The sequence below is a fragment of the Megalops cyprinoides genome, chromosome 5 (genome assembly GCF_013368585.1).
Source record: "Megalops cyprinoides isolate fMegCyp1 chromosome 5, fMegCyp1.pri, whole genome shotgun sequence".
In the NCBI taxonomy this organism is placed as follows: Eukaryota; Metazoa; Chordata; class Actinopteri; order Elopiformes; family Megalopidae; genus Megalops; species Megalops cyprinoides.
The window spans coordinates 27,999,711-28,020,210 of NC_050587.1; the positions used below are offsets into that span (position 1 = coordinate 27,999,711).

Genomic DNA, 20,500 nt, shown 5'->3' on the forward strand with positions numbered 1-20,500 from the left:
AGGCTGTAAGTTTTACCTTTCACATATCCCATAGAAAATACTCTTGACCGCTACTGATGTATAAATCTGGACACTCAACAGTTAACACTTACCTTTCAGTCTTTTGTTTGATTCATATATATTTTTTGAAAAGTTGAGCATTGAGATTAGTTTTTTGCATGTGTATATGCCATGCAAAAAAACCTTTTTTCAGTGTTTGACTTTTTGGTTTCATGAAATTAAAACTCAGAAACAAATATTATAATTTCACATTTTATTCACAATCAACATTTTTATTACAAAATCATTGCTTTCAAACATCAACAAATTCTTACATCTTACAAAATTGATTGATGAAATAGACATAAGATTCAAGTAATATTTATTCTTACATCCTAAAATTGGAATGGGTTAAAATGCTATCAGTCCTGCTGGAGGTAAGTCTAATGGTCCTTCTGAGTCTCCTCTGTGCGTCCCTCTGCCTGCGCACTCTGAAAATGCAGAGTCTTCTCAGCAGGGCTGCAGGCGATGGGAACCACCCTCTCCTGGGGCTCGGACACGGCCGCCCTGGGCGCCTGGATCTGGAGCCGGCCATCCGTCAGGGAGCACGTGACCGCATCAGGGTTGACGCCCTCGGGCAGATCAAACTCCTGTCTGAACTCCTGCCTTTTGTAAGAGTAGGAACCTTTTCCGTCCTCCTGCTTCTTCTCCGTCTTGCCGCACACTCGTAGCTTCCTTCCCACCTGTTTGACGGAGAGCTCTTCTGGGGAGAAGTCTTTAGTGTCCAGTGTCAGGGCAAAGCGGTCTCCCTCTTTCTCCACCTGGTATGAGACTGGTTGGATGCTCATAGAGGCTGGGACCTGGTCGATCTCCTCAAAGATCTGTTGCTGAAGTTTCTCCATCAGCTCCAGGCTGTTCTTCATCTCCTGCATGTGTCTGCGCATCACCTCCTCCCGAAAGAAGAGGGGTCTCGTCTCTGGCCAGAGACTGCGAACGGGCCAGTGGAAATCCATCAGGTGGCCGAAGGAAGGCTGGAAGACGTGGGAGCACAGCATCTTTAGCGGGTCTTTAGTGGCGTTCCTTATTGCTCTGAGATAGCAGTGTGTGCAGCGTTAGCTCTGATCGCTTCTGTCACAGCAGCCAGAGCTGGCCGCTTTTAAAGCTCCTTGCTGTGAGCTCCAGGCTGTTCGTGAACATTCCTGTCATTTCCACGTTCCTCCGCTGTGTGTCAGCCTAGAGGCAAATACGCTGACATCACTCCAGTCATATTCTAAAACGGGAAGCTTAGCTTTAGAGTGGTGGCTGCCCAGTAGTCCCCCCTTATCCGCGGTTTCAGTTACCCGCGGTCAGCCGTGGTCCCAAAGTATGAAATGGAAAATTCCAGAAATAAAGAATTCTTAAGTTTTAAATTGCGAGCCGTTTTTGAAGCGTCATGAAATCTCTTGCCGTCCTGCAAGGGACGTGAATCATCCCTTTGTCCAGCGTATCCACGCTGTTTACGCTACCTGTCCGTTAGTCGCTTATGTAGGCTCTAGGATAAAACATATAGGGTTCGCTACTATCAGCGGTTTCAGGCATCCGCTGGGTGTCTTGGACCATATCCCCCACAGATAAAGGGGGACTACTGGTATTCCCACTCACAGAGTCGCTATACTTACTGACAGTGCATGGCGTCGTTAGGTCCAATCATTTGGGGTATAGCCCCGAATATTTTAAACCTCGCCAAGAATATTTTCGCCCTGAAAGATGAGGTGTTTATAGCAAAACAACAGACAGTGTAAGAGAGAGGAACTTGACTTCCCGCGTCCGAAGGTGAGATAATATTAATGTATTATAAAGGTAGATATATGCCGATCTCTCTTCAAAAGAAAAAAAAAGGCCCCAGGTATACTTGACTTAGCCTTTTTAATAGTTAGAAACTCCATTGCTTACTGAGATGAGTCGCACTTTAAAATGTATGAATTGATTTTTCTAAATAGCCTATGTCAGACAGATAAAGAGATGAGAGTAGGACATCTGAATTCTTTTTTATTCACACATTAATTTTACAATGGTTGTTACTTACTTTCAGTGTTGAAGCAATCTGAAATTTCTTTATGAACTAACCTTGTGCGTTAGCTCATTGATGTTGTGGAAAGTCGGCGACCACAAATGTGCATAGGCTACCCTGTTTATACAATGTGCAAACTCAGGATAGTTTGATGAAGTAAGAGTGTCCTTTCTCCGAAGAAAATACTGTTTACCTCTTATGTGGGCTATAAATCTGAGAACTGTATAGTTAATGCTAACCATATACTATATAATGGCCTTTCTTTCGTTTCGTTTTTTTCTTTATTAGGTGCTTTGTGAGTTTTTTATGTTGACAAAATTTTAAAAGTAATCTGTAACGAAAATTCAATATCAATTAATGCAATGGATATGAATTCCAGTATTGCTGCAACGTCAGCACGAGTTCAGTATACGTAATATATTAAATTTTAGCTGAGTTTGAAAAGTGCGGGTGTAGAAGAACGAGTGTAGAAGTGGAAGAGCTCCAAGTATTTGTCCCACTCACCTGGATTTCCTAACAATTCCTCAGCCACAATTGGAACTAATTAGAGATTAGCTAATTAGTTCAAGTTGTAGAATAAATAGCCTACTTACACTACAAATACAAATACTTGCATTTTTGGGGACAGGATTTCTCGGAGCTCAATTCGTAATCCTGTTTTTACCATTTTGCAATCATATTATTTCGTGTACTCACACAACTACTTTTACATTCTCGGTAGGAGTCGCTCTTTGTCCTTCAGTAACTTTTCCCCAACCAAGCTCCCCTCCGCCCCCCACCCGGTTAAGGGTCTACCTACTGTCCACTTCCATGGCAGTGTAGTTAACTAGGCAGATGCGGGCAAAACTGCACACAAAAGAATCGATACCCCATCACTTGTGGGGCAGAAACAGCCCATGGGACTATGGACACGTATATAGAACCGGACTGTTTCTCTGTCAACCTGTTGTTTCTCAACGAAGATCAGGCAAAGGGTGAAATTAACCTGTCCAAACAAAACCAGCAATGCGACCTTACTTTGCAGCTGAGCGGAGAGGTTGGGGAAAACGAGCTGACTGTTAAAGACGGTAAGTAGCCTACAGTTGCTGGCTAGGTTGATATCTGAGCGTGAATAACTATTTCAGCAAGTATTTTACAGATTATATTTTTTGAAAGTTGTATTTTGCTCAGAGGTACGCATTTTTATTGTGATTAATAAAATATTATTTGCAACACTTTCTCGTAGCAGACTAAAATGATTACTGGCAAATATTACTGTGATTATTTGAACAAATGAATGAAATAGGAAGATTTTTTTTTCTTGTTCAATCAATCTGCGAATCGATCGGATTGATTCGGAAGTCCATATCAAGGACAAGTTTACGCATCGGCAAAAAAAAAACAAAACATATAAGTTCATAAGTTGATCTATAGACATTAATTCTGCACATGCATGCTCTGGTTATAGTCTCACAACAGCCCCGAACATATGCAATTTGTCGACTGTATGTGCTGCAATGTCTTAGAGGGCTTCCTCATTGTAAATGCCTCATTTTTGTCGATATCAATTTTCTGATCATTACTCTTGGGGATTGAATTAGATATCCAGCACACAGCTGTGATAATTTAATTTAATTTAATTTAACATGCGTGCAAAACTATATGTCAAATCCAATATGTCTTGTTGTGTGTGACAATAATTTCATGTGTCTCACATGATATAATACAAATTTAGTATCTTCACGTGCACCACTCATTTGTTTATCAAAGTTTACTAAAATTGAAGTTTGGTGCTGGTTGGCTGTTGATTGGTGTATGAGTTTGTTGGGTCGTATTACAGCTTCAACCAGAAATCCAACTGTGTGTAAGATGCAGTCTCGGACAGATGTACAGAAAAGTCACATGGTGTGCGCCATGTCTTTAAAGCACTAGAAACTATTTAGCCCCCTGATAAACGGCGCAAATTAAATTTACAGTGGTGTAGTCTGTCTTGAAGTTCTAGTACGCGTTGCTTCGGAAAATGAATCAAGCTGCAAACACATTCATTGAAACCGAAGAGTGGATTAAAAAATAAGGCTGAGCGCTAGAGTGCTAGAGTAGAGTGCTTTTGGACTTCACGCTCTTTATGCAGGTGCTGTGCACATTCTGCCTGTGTGGGACTGGGCGAGACGGGCTGACAGGTCCATGGATTTATGGCCCTGTTGTGCAAGCCCTGGGAACCTCACCGGCGCTCGGGACGCACAGGGACCGCGTTATGTGAGCTCAGCATTGTCTGCTCAGATTGTTTTCCCTCGTACGGTACGCTGAGCCTGACCGGGCAGCAGTTTCTGCGTTTTTGGCGGACAGGATCAGATAGCAATGCAGCACGTTAGCTGCTGCGTGCCAGAGCTCACACTTTATGCCCCCCACATACACGCAGACCCCAAGGCAAGGTTCTGGAGCCTGAACTTAGACTGACTGTGACCAAATAATTAGATTGCATCAAAACACTTTTGAATTGAAAACAAATGGTGGATTGAAAGTTCGTTATGTTATTTTTACTTACAGAGCAACTTACATATCATAGATATGGTCCCATATTACCAATAGATATGTTACTCCAGCATTCCCCCTTTCTCATGGGGACGTCAACAGCAAGGATTTTTATATTCAGTAGAACTTGACATGACAAATCAAGTTCCCAGATTGCTAAACCATGTTGCTATCCCTATAGTTTAAAAATACTGGATATGGTAAAGCATAGGTTCCTCCTAATTCCTCACAACGTACAAAGGGAAGGTGAATGAATGCTTATTAAAGAGAAATTTGAAAAAAAAAACCAAAAACTTTTGATTTGTTAAAACATATCAATATGTTGTGAACACAAGACAAATAACTTGATGCAAAATTGTTCTTTTCCCATTTTCTGGTCAGCGTATGAAGTCTCTGGTTTTTGTGCTCCCTGCAGGTAATGGCGTGTGCTTGTTTAAGTTTTCCATCGGCAGGGAGACTGAATGTTGCCGGGTGGGTAGCCAGTCCTTTGTCATCACACTGGGCTATGTCAGTGTTCTGCTGCAATTCAAGACACGAGCTGGTGAGTGCTGATTGCCAGTCATCCCACGTGATCATCCAATAAGTTTTGCAACACCATGCACAGTGTGTCAGTTTACAAACCATTGCTTTGTTACTCAGGGCATCCCTTTTTTGCACTTTAACTGAACTCTGCACAGCCACACAGCCAACAAAAATAAAGACAATTGCGAAGGGTTCCATTTTAATGCCATGATCTACCACATCAAATGATTTTGTGAGTTCAGTACATTTTTGTGGCAAAGACAATGCATGCAGTACTCCACATCAAAGGCCAAAATGCCAACATTAGTTGACAATGGGTCCAGTATTTGACTCCTGTTTCTGGGAATAGCAAAGTCCATTTCCCCTTAGTTACACAAGTGTGAAACATTTCCAGAACATGTGCAGAACATCTGAGTGTGACCACGCTTGTTGGAGAATGTCCGAAAATGCTTCTACCATGACGGCTTCTGCCATGTACTGGCATGCCCTCATTGCCTGTGCAGTCAGAACCAGGTAGCCATAAGTCAAAACAATGGACACTGACAGAAAGCAGTTGAAATCACTAGGACAATCTTTTGACTAAATGGGTAAAATCCTTTAAGACAAAGTACATTATGTGTGAGAGATGTCAAATAAGTGTTGTTCTATGATAAGTTAGTCAAAGGTCTGTTTCCCACTGATGTTCACGGTCATCTTTGAGTCAGCCCTACAATCAAAACGTGTCTGATTCCTGGTTTCCATGGGAAAGCTTTTCTGTTCAGCCCTTTGAATCAAAGCCATCCCCACCCCTTGTTAAGCAGGATGGTTTGCGTAGCATAAACTCCACAAACCTCCCATTTCTACAGTTGGATATTGCATTGCATCAATCCAGGTTTTATCCCGAGACCTTCCGGAACAAGCCCAACTCTCTTGCTGTGTCTACACACCTGCAACCCAGAAGTAATATTCTCAAATAATCTATTTCGTATGTGGCAGTGGTCTAAAGTAAGTGATATAGACATAATAGTAAAGAATGCATTTTTTCTGGTACCATGTTCTTACACTATGTTCTCAAATCCCTGATCTATACCAGTTATTGCATTTTACTTTTGGAGTGTGTGTTTCAAAGGTGACTTCTTGTGGTGCCCTTAGAGCATGTTTGAACCTGTTAGCCAGGTAATGGAAAACCTACACCAGCATGGTGGTAAGGGCATGTGTCAGAAAGTGATGTCTCAGTGGTAAATAGGGCATTTGTTTTGTGAACCCAGAGTTCCAGGCCTTCCACAAATTGCTGAAGAGGGAGAATGACACCAAGAAGGAGGCGTCTGTTTTTGACCAGCGAACAGATGATTCTTCTGCCTTGCAGTATTTCCAGGTAACTGATGTCATGCACTTGGTTGCCAAAAAGGGAGACAGGATCATGTGGAATTGTGGACAATGGGTGTGAATTGGCCAGAGGAAATTATGGACATGTGATTCCTCCTAGCAGTGGTGTTTCCCTTTGTTGAACACTCTTTTATGGGTTTTATGTCCCTGTGGTTGTAGTTTTATGGCTGTCTGTCACAGCAACAGAACATGCTCCAGGATTATCTGAGGACGGCCACGTACCAAAAGGCTATCTTGGTGAATGAAGTCGACTTCAAAGACAAGGTGAGAGCAGTGGCAGAGTGGAGTTAGAACAGTTGTTCAATCTACTCTGTATGCAGGATTCTCTTTGGTTCACATGAGTCAGATCAGGGATTCCCAACATTTGCTGGTTTCATGCTATTACTTAGTGCTATAAAGCACTAAGTAATAACTTCTCTTGCTGATAACGTGCTATCATGTAGTGCAAGTGTAATATTCAAAGAGAATTGTTGCTTATATTTCAGTCTGCAGATAAACCACTTCTGCTTGTTTTTTCCCAACAGTTTTTCAGATTAAATTGATTTAACAGTCAAACAAAGGATTTCAAGATGAATTAATGTCTGAAGACAAAGTTGAAAAATGCAGAATTTAATATCTTTTTTCCTCCAAAATTATACACCATCAAATCCTTTTTGTTAGGCAAAAGCAATCGATGATAAACCAGTTACAGGTAAATGACAGAATTCGCATAGTTTTACATCATGATTATACATTAACATTTTACTATCTTTGCCAGCTGTAGCTAAAACCAATGTAACTGTAGATCTGAAAACATGGCCAGCAATTCCATATCCCCATCCATCTAACGGTGTGCTGGCCTGTACCTGATTATTAACACGTTGCCTGGATTTTTGGTGATCGTGGATGCAGATTATTTTTTGTCTTGCCTTAGACCTCCTGCATTTCTGTCAGACCCCATAGCACTCCACTACCCCAGACTGGGAACCACTGGTTCAAACAAAGCTATTGCAAATTCTGGCTCCGTTACAGGCCTCAGCTGCCAAAGAAAGGTATTTTAGTTCTAAATATGGTGACTGTAACCTTTGAAATCTGGGGGATTGTTTAATTTCTTTAAGTTTCCTCCAAGGGCTACTAAATCAACCAACACAGCTATATCAGGGCTCCTCCTCACAGGCACTACCACCGAACCCCCCCCCAAAAAAAAAACACCCGAAGATAAAATTATGTTACTTTAATTTTTTTCCCCATAATGTCAAAAGCAGAATATTAAATAGCGATGACAGTATGGAATGAGAGAATGTGATGCCCTGCGTATTTCTCTCTCAGACAGTTTTAGATGTTGGTTGTGGATCAGGAATCCTGTCATTCTTCGCCATTCAGGCTGGAGCTAAGAAGGTGTACGCAGTAGAGGCCAGCTCTGTGGCCAAATGTGCTCAGGTAAGTTTCCATCCTATTCATTTTCACTGGTGCTTTTAAGCAACATAATGTGCTAAGAATTTACCTGTGGTTCTACAAGGTATCCCTTTACCTCTGAGTTTTAAAAATTAGAATGGAACTTTCTGGAATAAAACATTCTGTGTGGAGTTTCCACAATGTCACTTGTCCCAAATCATCAAACATGACATTTTTATGAAACAAGCACTCAAAGTGCGCACAAGCTTGGTGAAAGCTTTTAATCAAAATGTTTAAATATCGAGCTTTTTTCCATGATTCCTTTCTTATTTTGCAGCTTTGGGTGGTTGAAGTACTTTTTTAAAATAGTGAGGGAAAATATTCTGTTTTAACCATTTTGTTTAGTCATTTGTGGTCCTTGGCATCACACTTCTTAAATAAATAAGATGAATCATTTGTCGCGTCGTTAATAACCATACCGCAACACTGCATTTAGCTTTAAACCCAGGGACTACTGTGGTCCAGCGAAAACACCTGATGTAACTGTAACTTCTCGGAAACCCAATCCCCGAGTTGCGACTACAGTCCCCACAAGACTACACTTTGCCCCAAGGTTGACTTTAAAGCTGGAAATTCCAAATGTTTAATGACTTGAAGACAGTTTTGGCTAATAAAATGGTTTGGGGGTGAAGGAAACACATTTTTAATGGATGGACTGATCTTTTCCTAACAGTCAAGCATAGTTTACTTTGCTCCGTTTTTCCTCATTTTCGCTTAATCCATATATTTACTCTTTTCAAGATCGTTACCAGATTTATCCTATGTCATTTCTCCCAGTTTTCGCATGATCGGTCAAGCGCAATGTCCAACTTGTTTCTGGCTCATAAATTCACATTTTTGTTTTTGAAAAACTGGCAGAAAGAGGGTCTTTTTCTGCAGTATCCTTGATTCAGATCATTAGTTTCTCATTCCTGGCCCAAAGTCCCACAGCTCACGCTGTGCCCCCGTCAGAGCCGCCACATGGCCAGCGTTTGCAGGCATGACGTATAAGAGAGGGCATCGCAGGAAAACGCTGTGTGAAAAGCACATGAATGAACAGGAGAGGGCACACGCAGGGACAGATCAACTGCGTGGAAGGCAGAGAGCCGCTTAATGCGTGTGGGCTCCTTGAGAATAAAGAATATTGGAACACTGACTGCACAGGCGGGGAGTGGTTACCGCTGGAAACCCTGCCTTCTTACCCCCACCCCCTTCCACCCTCTCCTGAATCTATTGTGCCAGTAACCACTTGCAGGAAAAGCAGTCTGCTTTGAAGACTAAGGCAGGTTTCTTGCTCCGTCGACTGGAACCCCCTCTTGATGTTTGCAAAGCTGGAAAGTGCATCAGATAGCTTAATGGGAGATTTCACATTGCAGGTCTACCTGAACGTGATTAGTCACTGGTTACATTGTGCCGTTTTTAGACGGGCACATGAAGGTTACTCCAGGGGACAGACCATATGGAGTATAAACGTTTGATCTCAGACATCTCAGACATTTTATGCAGCACTAAGGACATAGTAAATGGTACAGGCTTGCATGTAGATTAAATTATGTGTGTGTCATTTATTTCTCCTGCAACATCAGTTTGACAGTACAGATTGTTATTGAGGTACGCATAGGTTAACAGAAACCATATATCAAAGACAGTTCCATGCAAATGACACTGATGGTGGCACTTTTGACTTTTTTCCATACAGATTCTAGTTAAGAGCAACAACCTCTCTGACAAAATCACAGTTTTGGCAGGGAAGATTGAAGAAGTTTCCTTTCCAGAGGATGTGGACATCATCATTTCTGAGCCCATTGGGTACATGTTGATCAACGAGCGGATGCTGGAGAGCTACCTCCATGCCAGAAAGTGGCTGAAACCCAATGGTTAGTCTGGCAGATTGTGTCCTGAGTAGTTCCCTCACATTGATTCTGCTTACAGTACTTTGTGTCATGTTTTTTCATTGTAGATAGATGATGCACATTTCATTGTGCATTCATTCTGAGGTTTGAATGTTTTTTTTTCCCCCAAAATGTAAATATGGGAGCAACAATCCATCAGTATGACATATGACTTGATATTCAAATACTAGAGTCATTAACATTCTTGTTGCTTATTATTATATATATGCACTTGTTTATACACTTGTATATATAGGGGACACACAAAATAATAGAAACACCAAACAGTATGTGAAGATCTGTAAACTGATAAGCTGATAAGGTGCTGCTCTTTGCCTTTAGAACAACTTCAGCCTTTCTTGTAATGTGGTGATACAAGTTTTGAACTGTTTCTAGTTTTATATTGGAACATTCTTCAAGTACAAAAGCTTCTGGTCCTTTGAGAAATGACAGAAGTTAAATTGTCTGGAACTTTCCATAGAGATTCCATGATCTTAGATTTGGTGAGTGGGAAGGCAATGGAAGGCGTTCGTAGTCATCCTGGTGTTCAGGAAACCCCCTTGAATCTGTTTAGCAGTGTGTATTGGGGCAATATGGGAGCATCTTGAGGAAACAGTGTTGAAACAATATTTGTCTAAAATGGCTTCATACTCCTTGCCCGTAAATCTACCATGCAAAGTCATAATCAGACCCAGTGACTCCTACAAGATGGCTGCCCATACCATAACCAACACCATGTTTAAAAGTTGGGAACAGGCAATATGGGTTTCCTTTGGCTTTGTTTAAACATAAACCCATCCAGATGTAGGAAAAAGATTCATCAGACCATATTACTTGATTCCACTGCTCAGAAGTCCCAGTTTAGTGCTCATTATACCAGTTTATGCATTGTTGTGTCTTGGCGTGGTTACAAGTGGTTTCCGAATGACAACCCTACCATAAATATCTTGACCCGACTCACAGCATGCAGGCCTTTTTGAGACCTGGTAATAGAGGTATAGATTCAGTTTAGTCTTTTTTGAGGTCAAAAAAGTACGTAGATAGATGATGACAGTGGAATTCACTTCAAACTGTAAACCATGTGATGGCATTATGATTTGAAGTAGCAAGCTTTGCACTTGACACAATTTTTAAGCTCAGTTGGTTATAGTAAATTGTATTGAAGTGGAATGAGATTGAAATTGTTTTCAGCTGATACATATTTCCCCCATATTGGCTGTGAAGCGGCAGTTCTACACTCCTCCTTGTGTCCCCTCTCAACAGGAAAGATGTTCCCGACCTTCAGTGACATTCACTTGGCCCCCTTCACTGATGAGCTGCTCTACATGGAGCACCACGCCCGATCCAGCTTTTGGTGAGAGGGGTGTTCACCAAGCTTCTAGCTCCTGATACTGTGTTTCAGAATGGTGTATGTGTGTGTATGCTCTGCGTCAGTGTGATGGAGCCTCAAGATTCTTCGGTCTCCACTATTCTGTATGATTTCCTTTACTCCATGTGAACAGTAGAGCAGAATACCAGTGTGTTAACAGCCCGTGCCCTCCTTACAGCCCCCTGCCAAGACCTTTCAGCACCCTCGCAGTCCTCCCAGCATCTGTGCTGAATGTTTACAGTTTCGTATGCGGGGGTGCATTTGACATTCCCCTCTGGGGTCTGTGGTTTCAGGCATGCAGAGTCAGTAATCCTCCTCCCACCCACAGATCGGAGTCTGCAGGATCAGGGCTGTGATTCTGGGCGCTGTTAAATGCTCCAGTGAAGTCCAGATCTGACTCATGCCCTGGCAGTCATGACTGTTCAGATAATCCTATTGGTTGCCAGTGACCTGCCACCACTATTAATGAAGGCCATAGCAGGTCATCTGACCCCACCCCTCTCAAACACTGACTTACCCTAGTATTGCAGGTGATGTAGAACTGAATTTTAGACTATATGCGATTGTGATACCAGTGTAAACACCTACCTCTCCAACATTGGTTTTCTTGCTGAAATACCTCATCAGTGAAGTAGTCTTTTTGGTTTGCCACATTTTTCAGCAGGATAGCATGATGTCACAAACATGAACAGGCAACAGTACCTAACAGCTCCAAAGTTTAAATCAGGCTTTGTCTTTGTGAAGATTGCATCTTTGTTTCTACATGGGTACTCCAGTACTCCACCACAGTTGAAGATATGCTGTCTAACTTCTTTAAATTGTCCTGTGTGTGTGTTTGTGTGTGTGTGTGTGTGTGTGTGTGTGTGTGTGTGTGTGTGTGGGTGTGTGTGTATATATGTGTGTATGTGTGCATGTGTATGTGTGTATGTGTGCCCGTGTGTGTGTTCGTGTGTATGTGCATGTGTGTGTCTGTATGTGTCTGTGTGTGTGCTTTCACTTGGCAATCCACTGGTGTCCCATCCAGCATGTGTTCTGCCTTACACTCAGTGATCTACTGACTCACTGCATCTTGTACAGGATAGTTTGGTTATTGGTCACTGATTGATGTATTACCGCATTAGGGAAAGTTGTCCAAGCTCCAGTGTTTGCAGGTATTCTTGGGTCGAGGCACAAATTTAACATAAAAAGTCGTAATGTAATATTTTAACTCAGTAATATATTTTCAAGAGGCTGGAGAGCAGCCAGTGATGCGTTACGGTATGTGTGTGTTTTCAGTGCTAATGTTATCCTGCTGGTGGAATAATACTGCATTAGACAAGACGCTAATGGCTTTAACACAGCCCATGTGGGTGCTTCAGTCATGTCTTTGCTTGCATGGAGAGGACAAGCAGATGAGAGCACCTCACGGTACACTGACAGTTCAAACCACACCACCTTTCATTCATGCAAGCCACCAGCAAAACATCTGAAACACTGGCCACTAAAAAAAACTTATTAATAATGAAACTGGAGCCATTGTTATTATTAAAATTATGCTTTTCTTTGAAGTGAAGCCACAGAAAATGAACTCAGCTGCCACTTTAATGCTCAGACATGGTTTAATAAGGCCACTGTGGATGTGGCGTTCCTGTCATGGAGATAAGAGCGATGTGGATTACGTAGGTGTCCCTGGCAGGACAGTAGCATTCCTCTCCTTCCCCCGTCACCCCTCAGCCACTACCTGCACACCATTCAGCACTGGTGTTGACAGCATCCCACCAGGGCCTGCAAACTCTGGCCTCATATCTGTGCACATATCAGCTATTCACTTTACCACCATTGTTTACCAAGAATTTACAACCAAGGATGGCAAACGAAATCACTGAAATGGAGGATGCCTTGATATAAATATATATACTGATATGTGTTTTCAGGTGCTCATAACTGAGTTGCTGTAATGAAATACATTAGCGTTCTTCTCAGTGACAACCTTGAAAACAGTAACTTGCAACAATTGTGCATTTTGTGGTTATAAATATACCAGCCTCTAATGTGTCCCACTGTCTCATACACAATGAAATAGTATATATGAAAAATATAATTTTTCATTTAATTTGATGTGGAATTTATGTATTTATTTGTATATTCAACCTGATAGTGATACTTAGTTACAGCTTTTAAAGTATAAATTATTGAATTAATATTATAAATAATATTAATATTAATAGATTTATTAATATGAATACTGTATTATTTCTGTGGTATTAGTAATAGTAGTTTGCATATAATTCCATATTAACTTTGTCAATGTGTGGGAAAGATGGTGAACGGAGAGTGTCAGCTAGAGACCATTTGGTTAGATGTTGTGATGACATTATTTACTTACTTACTGAGTCCTCCTCTTTGGAACATAAGGCCTCTTGCCATGTGGAGTCCATCTCAAGGTTACTTTAGGGATTCAGTTGTACGTGGATGAGCCATTGGATACATTGCTTTTTGATCTCTGATGTCCCTCTTAAGACAAAGGGATCATCAGATTCTCCTGAGAAACCCAGTATGAAAGGATTCTACCATCCTCATGCCAGATTTCTGATCCGTACAGATTCTGACCCCCTCATATCCCTATTAACAATTATTGGTATGTCAGGGGTGGCACTGACACCCATCAGTTGGATTTTGGCTGCATTCTTGAGGCCTGTTTGTTTTGGCAAAGCTGTTCAGTCTGTCAGTCTTCTCTCTGAAGGCTGGAATAATATGATGAGAGAACAGCAAGCTCTCCCAGGTGAATAAAACAGAGATTGTGTAGTCTTATACCCCAAAACAGTTGGACCTTACTCTTCTTCTGCTGACCCTGAAACTGTTGTGGCTGACCAGAATTAGGAGAAAATCACACTTGTGTTCTTTTCAGAACAGGGGTAGATTGGTTGATGTTATTGTCAATAAACGCTCAGTTAACCTTATAGTGGTGCTCACATTTTTGCCAACTACAGCTGGTCATATCTGCTAGATAAATCTTGAACATATGCCCTCTTACCTCTAATGGCGCTCCTCCTCATGTCTTTATTCTTGGTCTTATTCGCCATCTGGGCCTGCTGTTGGAGCCTTGGTGACTATGACAGCCAGACATAACTGTTTGTACAAATCAACTTCATGATGAGGTGATGAAGTGATCTTTTGTCTCATTAGTTAGTGCATAACATTACAAGATGGAACGTTTGCAGAACATGGAATTGAGGCATAATCTGATCAACCTTTTGCTGATCTGACCCCTTTTAACAAGGTTCTGGCTTTCCCCTTGGAAAATATAATGGCTACACCATTTCGTTTTGTTGTGATCAGAGAGTAAGATATTGTTTATTTGTCATTCCAACACACAATTTAACTATTTTACCAAGGGTGGCACAGTGGAGCAGCGGGGAATCATTGAAAAAAAAAGAGAATGAAGTCACTTTCAGGGCTAGTTTAGTCTGTGAAAGAAGTTTATTGAAATTTTCATTGTAATCATCAATACTGTTCTCATTATGGATAAAAAATTATTTTTATCACCTGACAAGTTGTTTATTACTGTTTACTGATGTTCAATCAATTAAATATTGCTGTAAAATGTTCATACAGTTGAGATTGTGTAATATAGGTAAATTGAGAAATTGTGGGTCTGTTCAGCAGCCCTGCTGACTGTCTTGAGCAAGAGAATTACTATTATTTCTAGTAGTAGTAGTACTTATTATTAGTATTAGTAATTTAGTTATTAGTAATTATTATTAGTAGTATGAGTGATGCTATTACTATTTCCCTCAGTAATAATAATAATAAAAAGAAAAAGAAGAAGAAGAAGAAGAATATGCTGAACTTTACTCCTACTTTCATTTCTCAAAATATGTGGACTTCCATGGTATCAGTATAATTATGGACATAAAATCTTGCACATAATTACAATTGTTGAACTGGATTTAAACAGATACCATTAATCTCACAGGCATTAATACAGTAAATCTGTGTCACTCTCCACAGGCATCAGACCTGTTTCTATGGGATTAACCTGAGCAGTCTTCAGAGTGCTGCAGCAGATGAATTCTTCAAACAGCCCATCGTAGTGAGTTCTCAATGGCTTTATCAGGTTTTAGATGTAGGTCCCCTTAAACTTAATCCTGGGGACCCTCTTTCTATACTTGTGTTTTTTTTCAGCCGTGTGTGCTTGTTGTCCTATCCATAACAGAGTGTTGTCCTTGATAATTAGTATACCGTTTCCCAGAATATTACTTTGAAATGCAAAGAATTTTGGAAATCTAGCCCAGTACAGCACACTCTGCTTATAAGAAAGGAACCTTTGTTGACTACACAGTGTCAATTATCACATGCTGAAAAATATTGACACTTTTTACACAATTTAGTGAAGGACGTTGGACATTGACTGTTTCACCACATTGCAGACCACACACCACCGTAAATTGGCAGTGTGATGTTAAAATTATTTCTCAGTCATACTGCTATTGTATTTATTAAATGATTCAGGGAAAACATTGTACATTGAAGTAGATTTTGTTTCTTGTGAAGAATTTTGAGCAGGATTCCTGAAATAAGTGAAAAGTATTGCTTTAATCCTAATGTCATCCATTCATTTTGAATTCAAATTTTAAGAATCAGCTGCTTTTAACAAATAAAATTGTCCTGGATGGATGTGATTCTTATAGGCAACAGCCACACAGGTCGATGTGCGAAAGAAGTATGCACAGAGGCAGTTAGCCTTGAACCGCATGTGATTTCCTACACATGCAGCCAAGGGTTTGCTTTTGAATTATCCATTAAAGGACATGAGCATGAAAGACATTTGTTCATATACTGCTGGCATTGTCTCACACTATGCAAGAACAATATAAGACAATTTTTCTGACATTATGGCCTTGGGAGAGCAGATTCTAAAAAAGTCAAGTGGGACGAAGAAAACTCATTTGTATTTATATGTTGACAGTTCGTTTTGACTTTCGTCTGTGTGTAATTATTGTAATTATTTCCTTATCAACCTTATCAACAGTTGTTTTACAAGAAACAAGTATTTTGTTACAGTTTTCTTCTTTTTAGGATACGTTTGATATGCAGATCCTCATGGCAAAATCTGTGAAATACAACATCAATTTCCTTGAAGCTAAAGAGGAGGACCTGCACAGGTTAATAATGTCTAACCATCCTCATTGTTTATACTACAGTACATGTCTTTCTCATGTATAGTATTGATAGTATAGATAGTTGTGTAGATACATAATAATATAATATATATTTTTAATACAATAGTATCTATAATATTTGCTTTGTGCTGTACATTTGATTTCAGAACTGGTTTTAACCTGTTTATGGCAGAGATAGCTGCCAGTTTGTCTTCAATTAATCTTGTAAATCTGCCAAATGAATAAATGTAAATGTAATGTAAATCTACATGGCAGTTCTGCACTTTGTCATTTCAACCCCTAACACAGCCTTTTGGCGTGTGTTGTTATAAGTCTATGACAACCCACATAGTAATTGTAAGTGTATAACTTTGGGTTTTTCAGGATGGAGATACCCTTTGTCTTCCAGCTGCTCCAGTCTGGGCTGATACATGGACTGGCTGTCTGGTTTGATGTGGCATTTGTAGGGTCTAGGTAAGGCCCGGAATGCAAATGTTGTTCGGACACTTACCACTGTTAGGATACTCTCAGGAAAGTGGAGTGGTCAAAGATTGAAGAGGCCTGGACATAAAAGGTCCCTTTACAATTTTTATGTACTCCAGAGAGATATACAGCACTGAAAGATAGTAATATATGATGGGGGCACTCAGGCATCGACTACATTACAATGCATTACATTACATTATTGGCATTTAGCAGAAACTTATCAAAAGCAACTTACATTCCCCACAAGCATTTTCCTTGCAGGTACACTGATACAAGTTACAGCTGATTGGTAGTAACAGTTTGTTATCAGTTAAGATGGTTTCTGCCCAGCAATGGACGTAAGATCTCAATGTGTAAACATGCCTGTCTCTGGACAGCATATCAGCATTGACTCCTATCCCCAGTGAAGGCCAGTTCTGCACCAAAGGGAGATAGCACAAGCAGGCACAGAAAAAACACTAAATCAATAACAAGGAACATAGTGTGCTTCCACTGATACAAGAAAATGCACTGACTACCTCAATGGCATAGATTGTTCCCAGAAAATAATGATATAGTAAAATAATATGACAAATAAAATAATGGTGAAATAAAGAACAAACCCCCCCCAACCTGTGAATTCTGTCCATTGTACACCCAAGTTTCTTCATATGGACTTAAAATATAAGAAAGCTGTCTCATAAAGTGGCTGAAATGTGCAATTTAAAAATGTTTGGGGTTAGAAGACTGATGTGTCCTCATCCGAGATGAAGCATATTGGCATTAAACAATAATAAACAGTCTCCTGTATGTGTTGTGTTTACGTGAAACTTTGTGGGGCGTTTTTGTGTTCAGGGTGACAGTGTGGCTGTCCACCTCTCCAAATGAACCCTTGACCCACTGGTACCAGGTTCGCTGCCTACTTCAAACCCCACTCTATGCCAAGGCAGGACAGACGCTGTCCGGGAAAGTCCTGCTTGTGGCAAACAAAAGGTAAGAATTCACCACAATGGAAATACAGTCCCATGAGTGTTTCCTGAACATTCCTTTGTCCTGGGAGGTGATGTGAGAGAAAAACGGTGCCTTTTTTATTGTCCGCTTCTACGTACTGCAGACCTCGCCAATAACTGCATTTTGTTTTTTCCCTTTCAGACAGAGCTATGATATTCACATCACAGCTGTCGTGGATCAGTCTGGTTTCAAGTCTGGCAACACTTTGGACCTGAAAAATCCTTTCTTCAGGTGAGCTAGGTGAGATGGATCATAGTAATGTCTTTGAAAAGGTTAATTTTCCTGTATGCTAAGATAAGGTGCACACTGTCAACTTTTTGTCTTTTGCATGAGACTCCTTTTTAATAATGAAATTTTTCCCTGTAACAGTCAACGTAGAAACTGGTATCATTTCTACGATGATGTGGACAGCAGCTGAGGATGAGGCAGCAAACTCAAATTTAGATGAGATTCCATAGTTGAGATACTAGCGCCACCTATTGGTCATTATTATTACAGCAAATTTAGTGTACACTCATTGCAGTGTTCAAGAATTGAACATTAAAAATTGAAATGGAAATTTCAAATGTTAGTATTTTTCATAATCTGTGAAAAATCTGGATATCCAACAGCAGGTAATTTTTAATTCTTGCTGAATTAATAAGTAGGAGCATTTCTCATTTCAGTTTCAGAAAAGTGTTTCTGTTTCAAGTTGTTTCCTTTCTTTTTTTCTGTTTGCCTGCATCTGCTGTTATATATATATTTTTAAGCATACAAATGTTCTTGTCCCCTTTGATAAGTCCATCCCGCTGCTCTGCTATCTCCAGGTATGCCTAGGCCTAGTGGCTTGGCAGGAAGAACCCGATGCTGACAGACTCCATCAGTCTGGGGAATGTGTCACTCGCCCAAGTTCAGGGAACCTTGATGTCACTCGAAGATCCTGTAGCTGTTTCCTTGTTATTCAGTCTGCCTATGGCCACCTTCATTTATCTCAGGTATACCTGAGCGTAGCCAGGTGTGGTGACCCAGGAGAGTTTTACACTTAGCAGTCAGTGTGACTAAACCATGTTGGTTGTGGGTTGATATATTACTTTTGTGTTTCACAGTTGTGTGACACAAATGTATTATTACAGTCAGCTCTTACACTAAAACAGACATATCAACCAAACATGAACACAGTTTGCAAAAACATCATACAGTTTTAGCCTGCTTTTTATCCAATAATGCCATTTCATACATTGCCCATTTTAAACTACATATTATCTCTGTGTGCTTCCAAGATAAGTTAAAGATATGCAGCTGTGCTAACCAAACAATAAAACAATCCAGATATAAAATGCATGTGGTAAGATGTACTGCACAATAAGGTCAGAGACTGTCATTTATACAACAATGCAGAATGAATCCAATGAGGCATTTCCTGGCATTGCAAGGCACATCATATTATACAAGTATTAAAAAAAAAAAAAAAAACATGAAAACCAGTCCACCAGCCTGAGCATCTGACACTGATATGCTGCTTGCATGATATCACCTCCGGAAAGTGCAGTCATTTGAAAGAGCACATGAATGTGTAATGTGTAAGCCTTTCCCCTTTTACTCAACTGCATCTATAATTTCATACGATGAATATTAGTTCGGCTGACCACAGTAACTGAAGAACTCTAGCTGAAGTGCAGTAAATAATGCTAATATGAATGATTGTCATTGGTAATGTTGGTATTTTATATAGACCTATTTTTCCTGAATCATTTCAATTCTTCAGCCTGTAACTTCCATATTTCTATCTGATAAATTCAAGTTAACAGGGAGTGTAAAAGAAATACAGCCATTGTTAGGCACTACAGTGTTGTCAAATTTTCAGACATGCACAAAATTTATACTTGTTGACACAATGAGTTCTGTTTGCTCTCTTTGTGCTGTCCAAATTGTGAAATCTAGGGGGGTAAATACAAAATGCCTTCTACAAAAGTATTAAAGAGCAAAAAAAGAAATTTTCAAGGAAGCACTCAAGTCTTGCATCTCAACCATGCTAGAGAGTGGGCAACAAAGTGGTGAGCAATTGTCATATGTAACAAATGTAAAATATAGAAGTAACATTCTGTTTTTGTAAGATCTTGTTTTTGTTGGCCAGTTTGCTGGTCACAGTGATGGTTTGTTGCAAATTACGGTGGTGGTTCATTGAAAATTACAGTGAAACTGTTTACCAAAAATATTAATTTAAGCACTTATTTTACCTTTGTCAATAACAAAAAAAGAATTGACCAAAATTAGAAAATCATTCTAAGAAAAGAAGAATATTCAATGATGCAAATGGATTACGTACAATGAAAATTACTTACGGCAAAATCAATACAATTGTTCTGGTGTGAAGTACATTGTATCACATGAAATAAAAGTGACATATTTCCTTAACTGCACCTAGAGTATGGTATTAATATTAGCTTACTGTACTTACTGACATTTATTTGAGCATTTTACAAGTAAAAATCAATATTTATTTTTCAGACTTCATTGATTCTCATCCATTTTAATTATTAGATGTTTTAATCATCTTTGTTACTGGTTGACTAAGGAGAGGTGATGTGATCACCCACTTGCGTCATTTTGCCTGCTTGAACAGGATACTTAAAAAGTAGTTGAGTGATCAGGAAATATGTGCATGTGGAGAGATATGGCAGAATGAAAACAATGTGTGTGTGCGTGTATATATATCGAATTATGTCTAATTTCATTACAAAAATCCACAAAATCAACATTTTGTAGAGATATTATAGTGTCATAGCGTATTGAAAGTTCATAG

The 20,500-nt window shown here is 40.0% G+C and overlaps 2 protein-coding genes across 3 annotated transcripts; one reads left to right on the forward strand and one right to left on the reverse strand.

Annotated features, from left to right (window-relative positions):
• Window positions 1-415: 415 nt before the first annotated feature.
• Window positions 416-1,098, reverse strand: LOC118777834 (heat shock protein 30-like). Its single transcript, XM_036529038.1, has one exon. It carries the CDS (start codon window positions 1,032-1,034, stop codon window positions 423-425), a length of 612 nt encoding a protein of 203 aa, XP_036384931.1. The 5' UTR covers window positions 1,035-1,098; the 3' UTR covers window positions 416-422.
• A 1,657-nt stretch (window positions 1,099-2,755) lies between these two features.
• carm1l (coactivator-associated arginine methyltransferase 1, like) lies at window positions 2,756-20,036 on the forward strand. 2 transcript variants are annotated; one of them, XM_036529034.1, is made up of 13 exons: window positions 2,756-3,096; window positions 4,956-5,081; window positions 6,310-6,416; window positions 6,587-6,691; window positions 7,736-7,846; window positions 9,540-9,717; window positions 10,996-11,086; window positions 15,092-15,173; window positions 16,160-16,245; window positions 16,627-16,716; window positions 17,563-17,700; window positions 17,860-17,949; window positions 18,525-20,036. In XM_036529034.1, exons 1-13 carry the CDS (start codon window positions 2,934-2,936, stop codon window positions 18,532-18,534), a joined length of 1,377 nt encoding a protein of 458 aa, XP_036384927.1. In that variant the 5' UTR covers window positions 2,756-2,933; the 3' UTR covers window positions 18,535-20,036. The 2 variants fall into 2 exon arrangements, with proteins under 2 accessions (XP_036384927.1, XP_036384928.1); XM_036529035.1 differs by lacking the exon at window positions 18,525-20,036 and having other exon boundaries at window positions 17,860-17,953.
• Window positions 20,037-20,500: the final 464 nt, after the last annotated feature.

Coding starts and splice junctions, on each gene's coding strand:
- LOC118777834 (XM_036529038.1), bottom strand. CDS start 1,034: ATGCTGTGCTCCCACGTCTTCCAGCCTTCCTTCGGCCACCTGATGGAT.
- carm1l (XM_036529034.1), top strand. CDS start 2,934: ATGGACACGTATATAGAACCGGACTGTTTCTCTGTCAACCTGTTGTTT. Junction 6,692..7,735: donor AAGTCGACTTCAAAGACAAG/GTGAGAGCAGTG, acceptor TTTCTCTCTCAG/ACAGTTTTAGATGTTGGTTG. Junction 11,087..15,091: donor CACGCCCGATCCAGCTTTTG/GTGAGAGGGGTG, acceptor CACTCTCCACAG/GCATCAGACCTGTTTCTATG.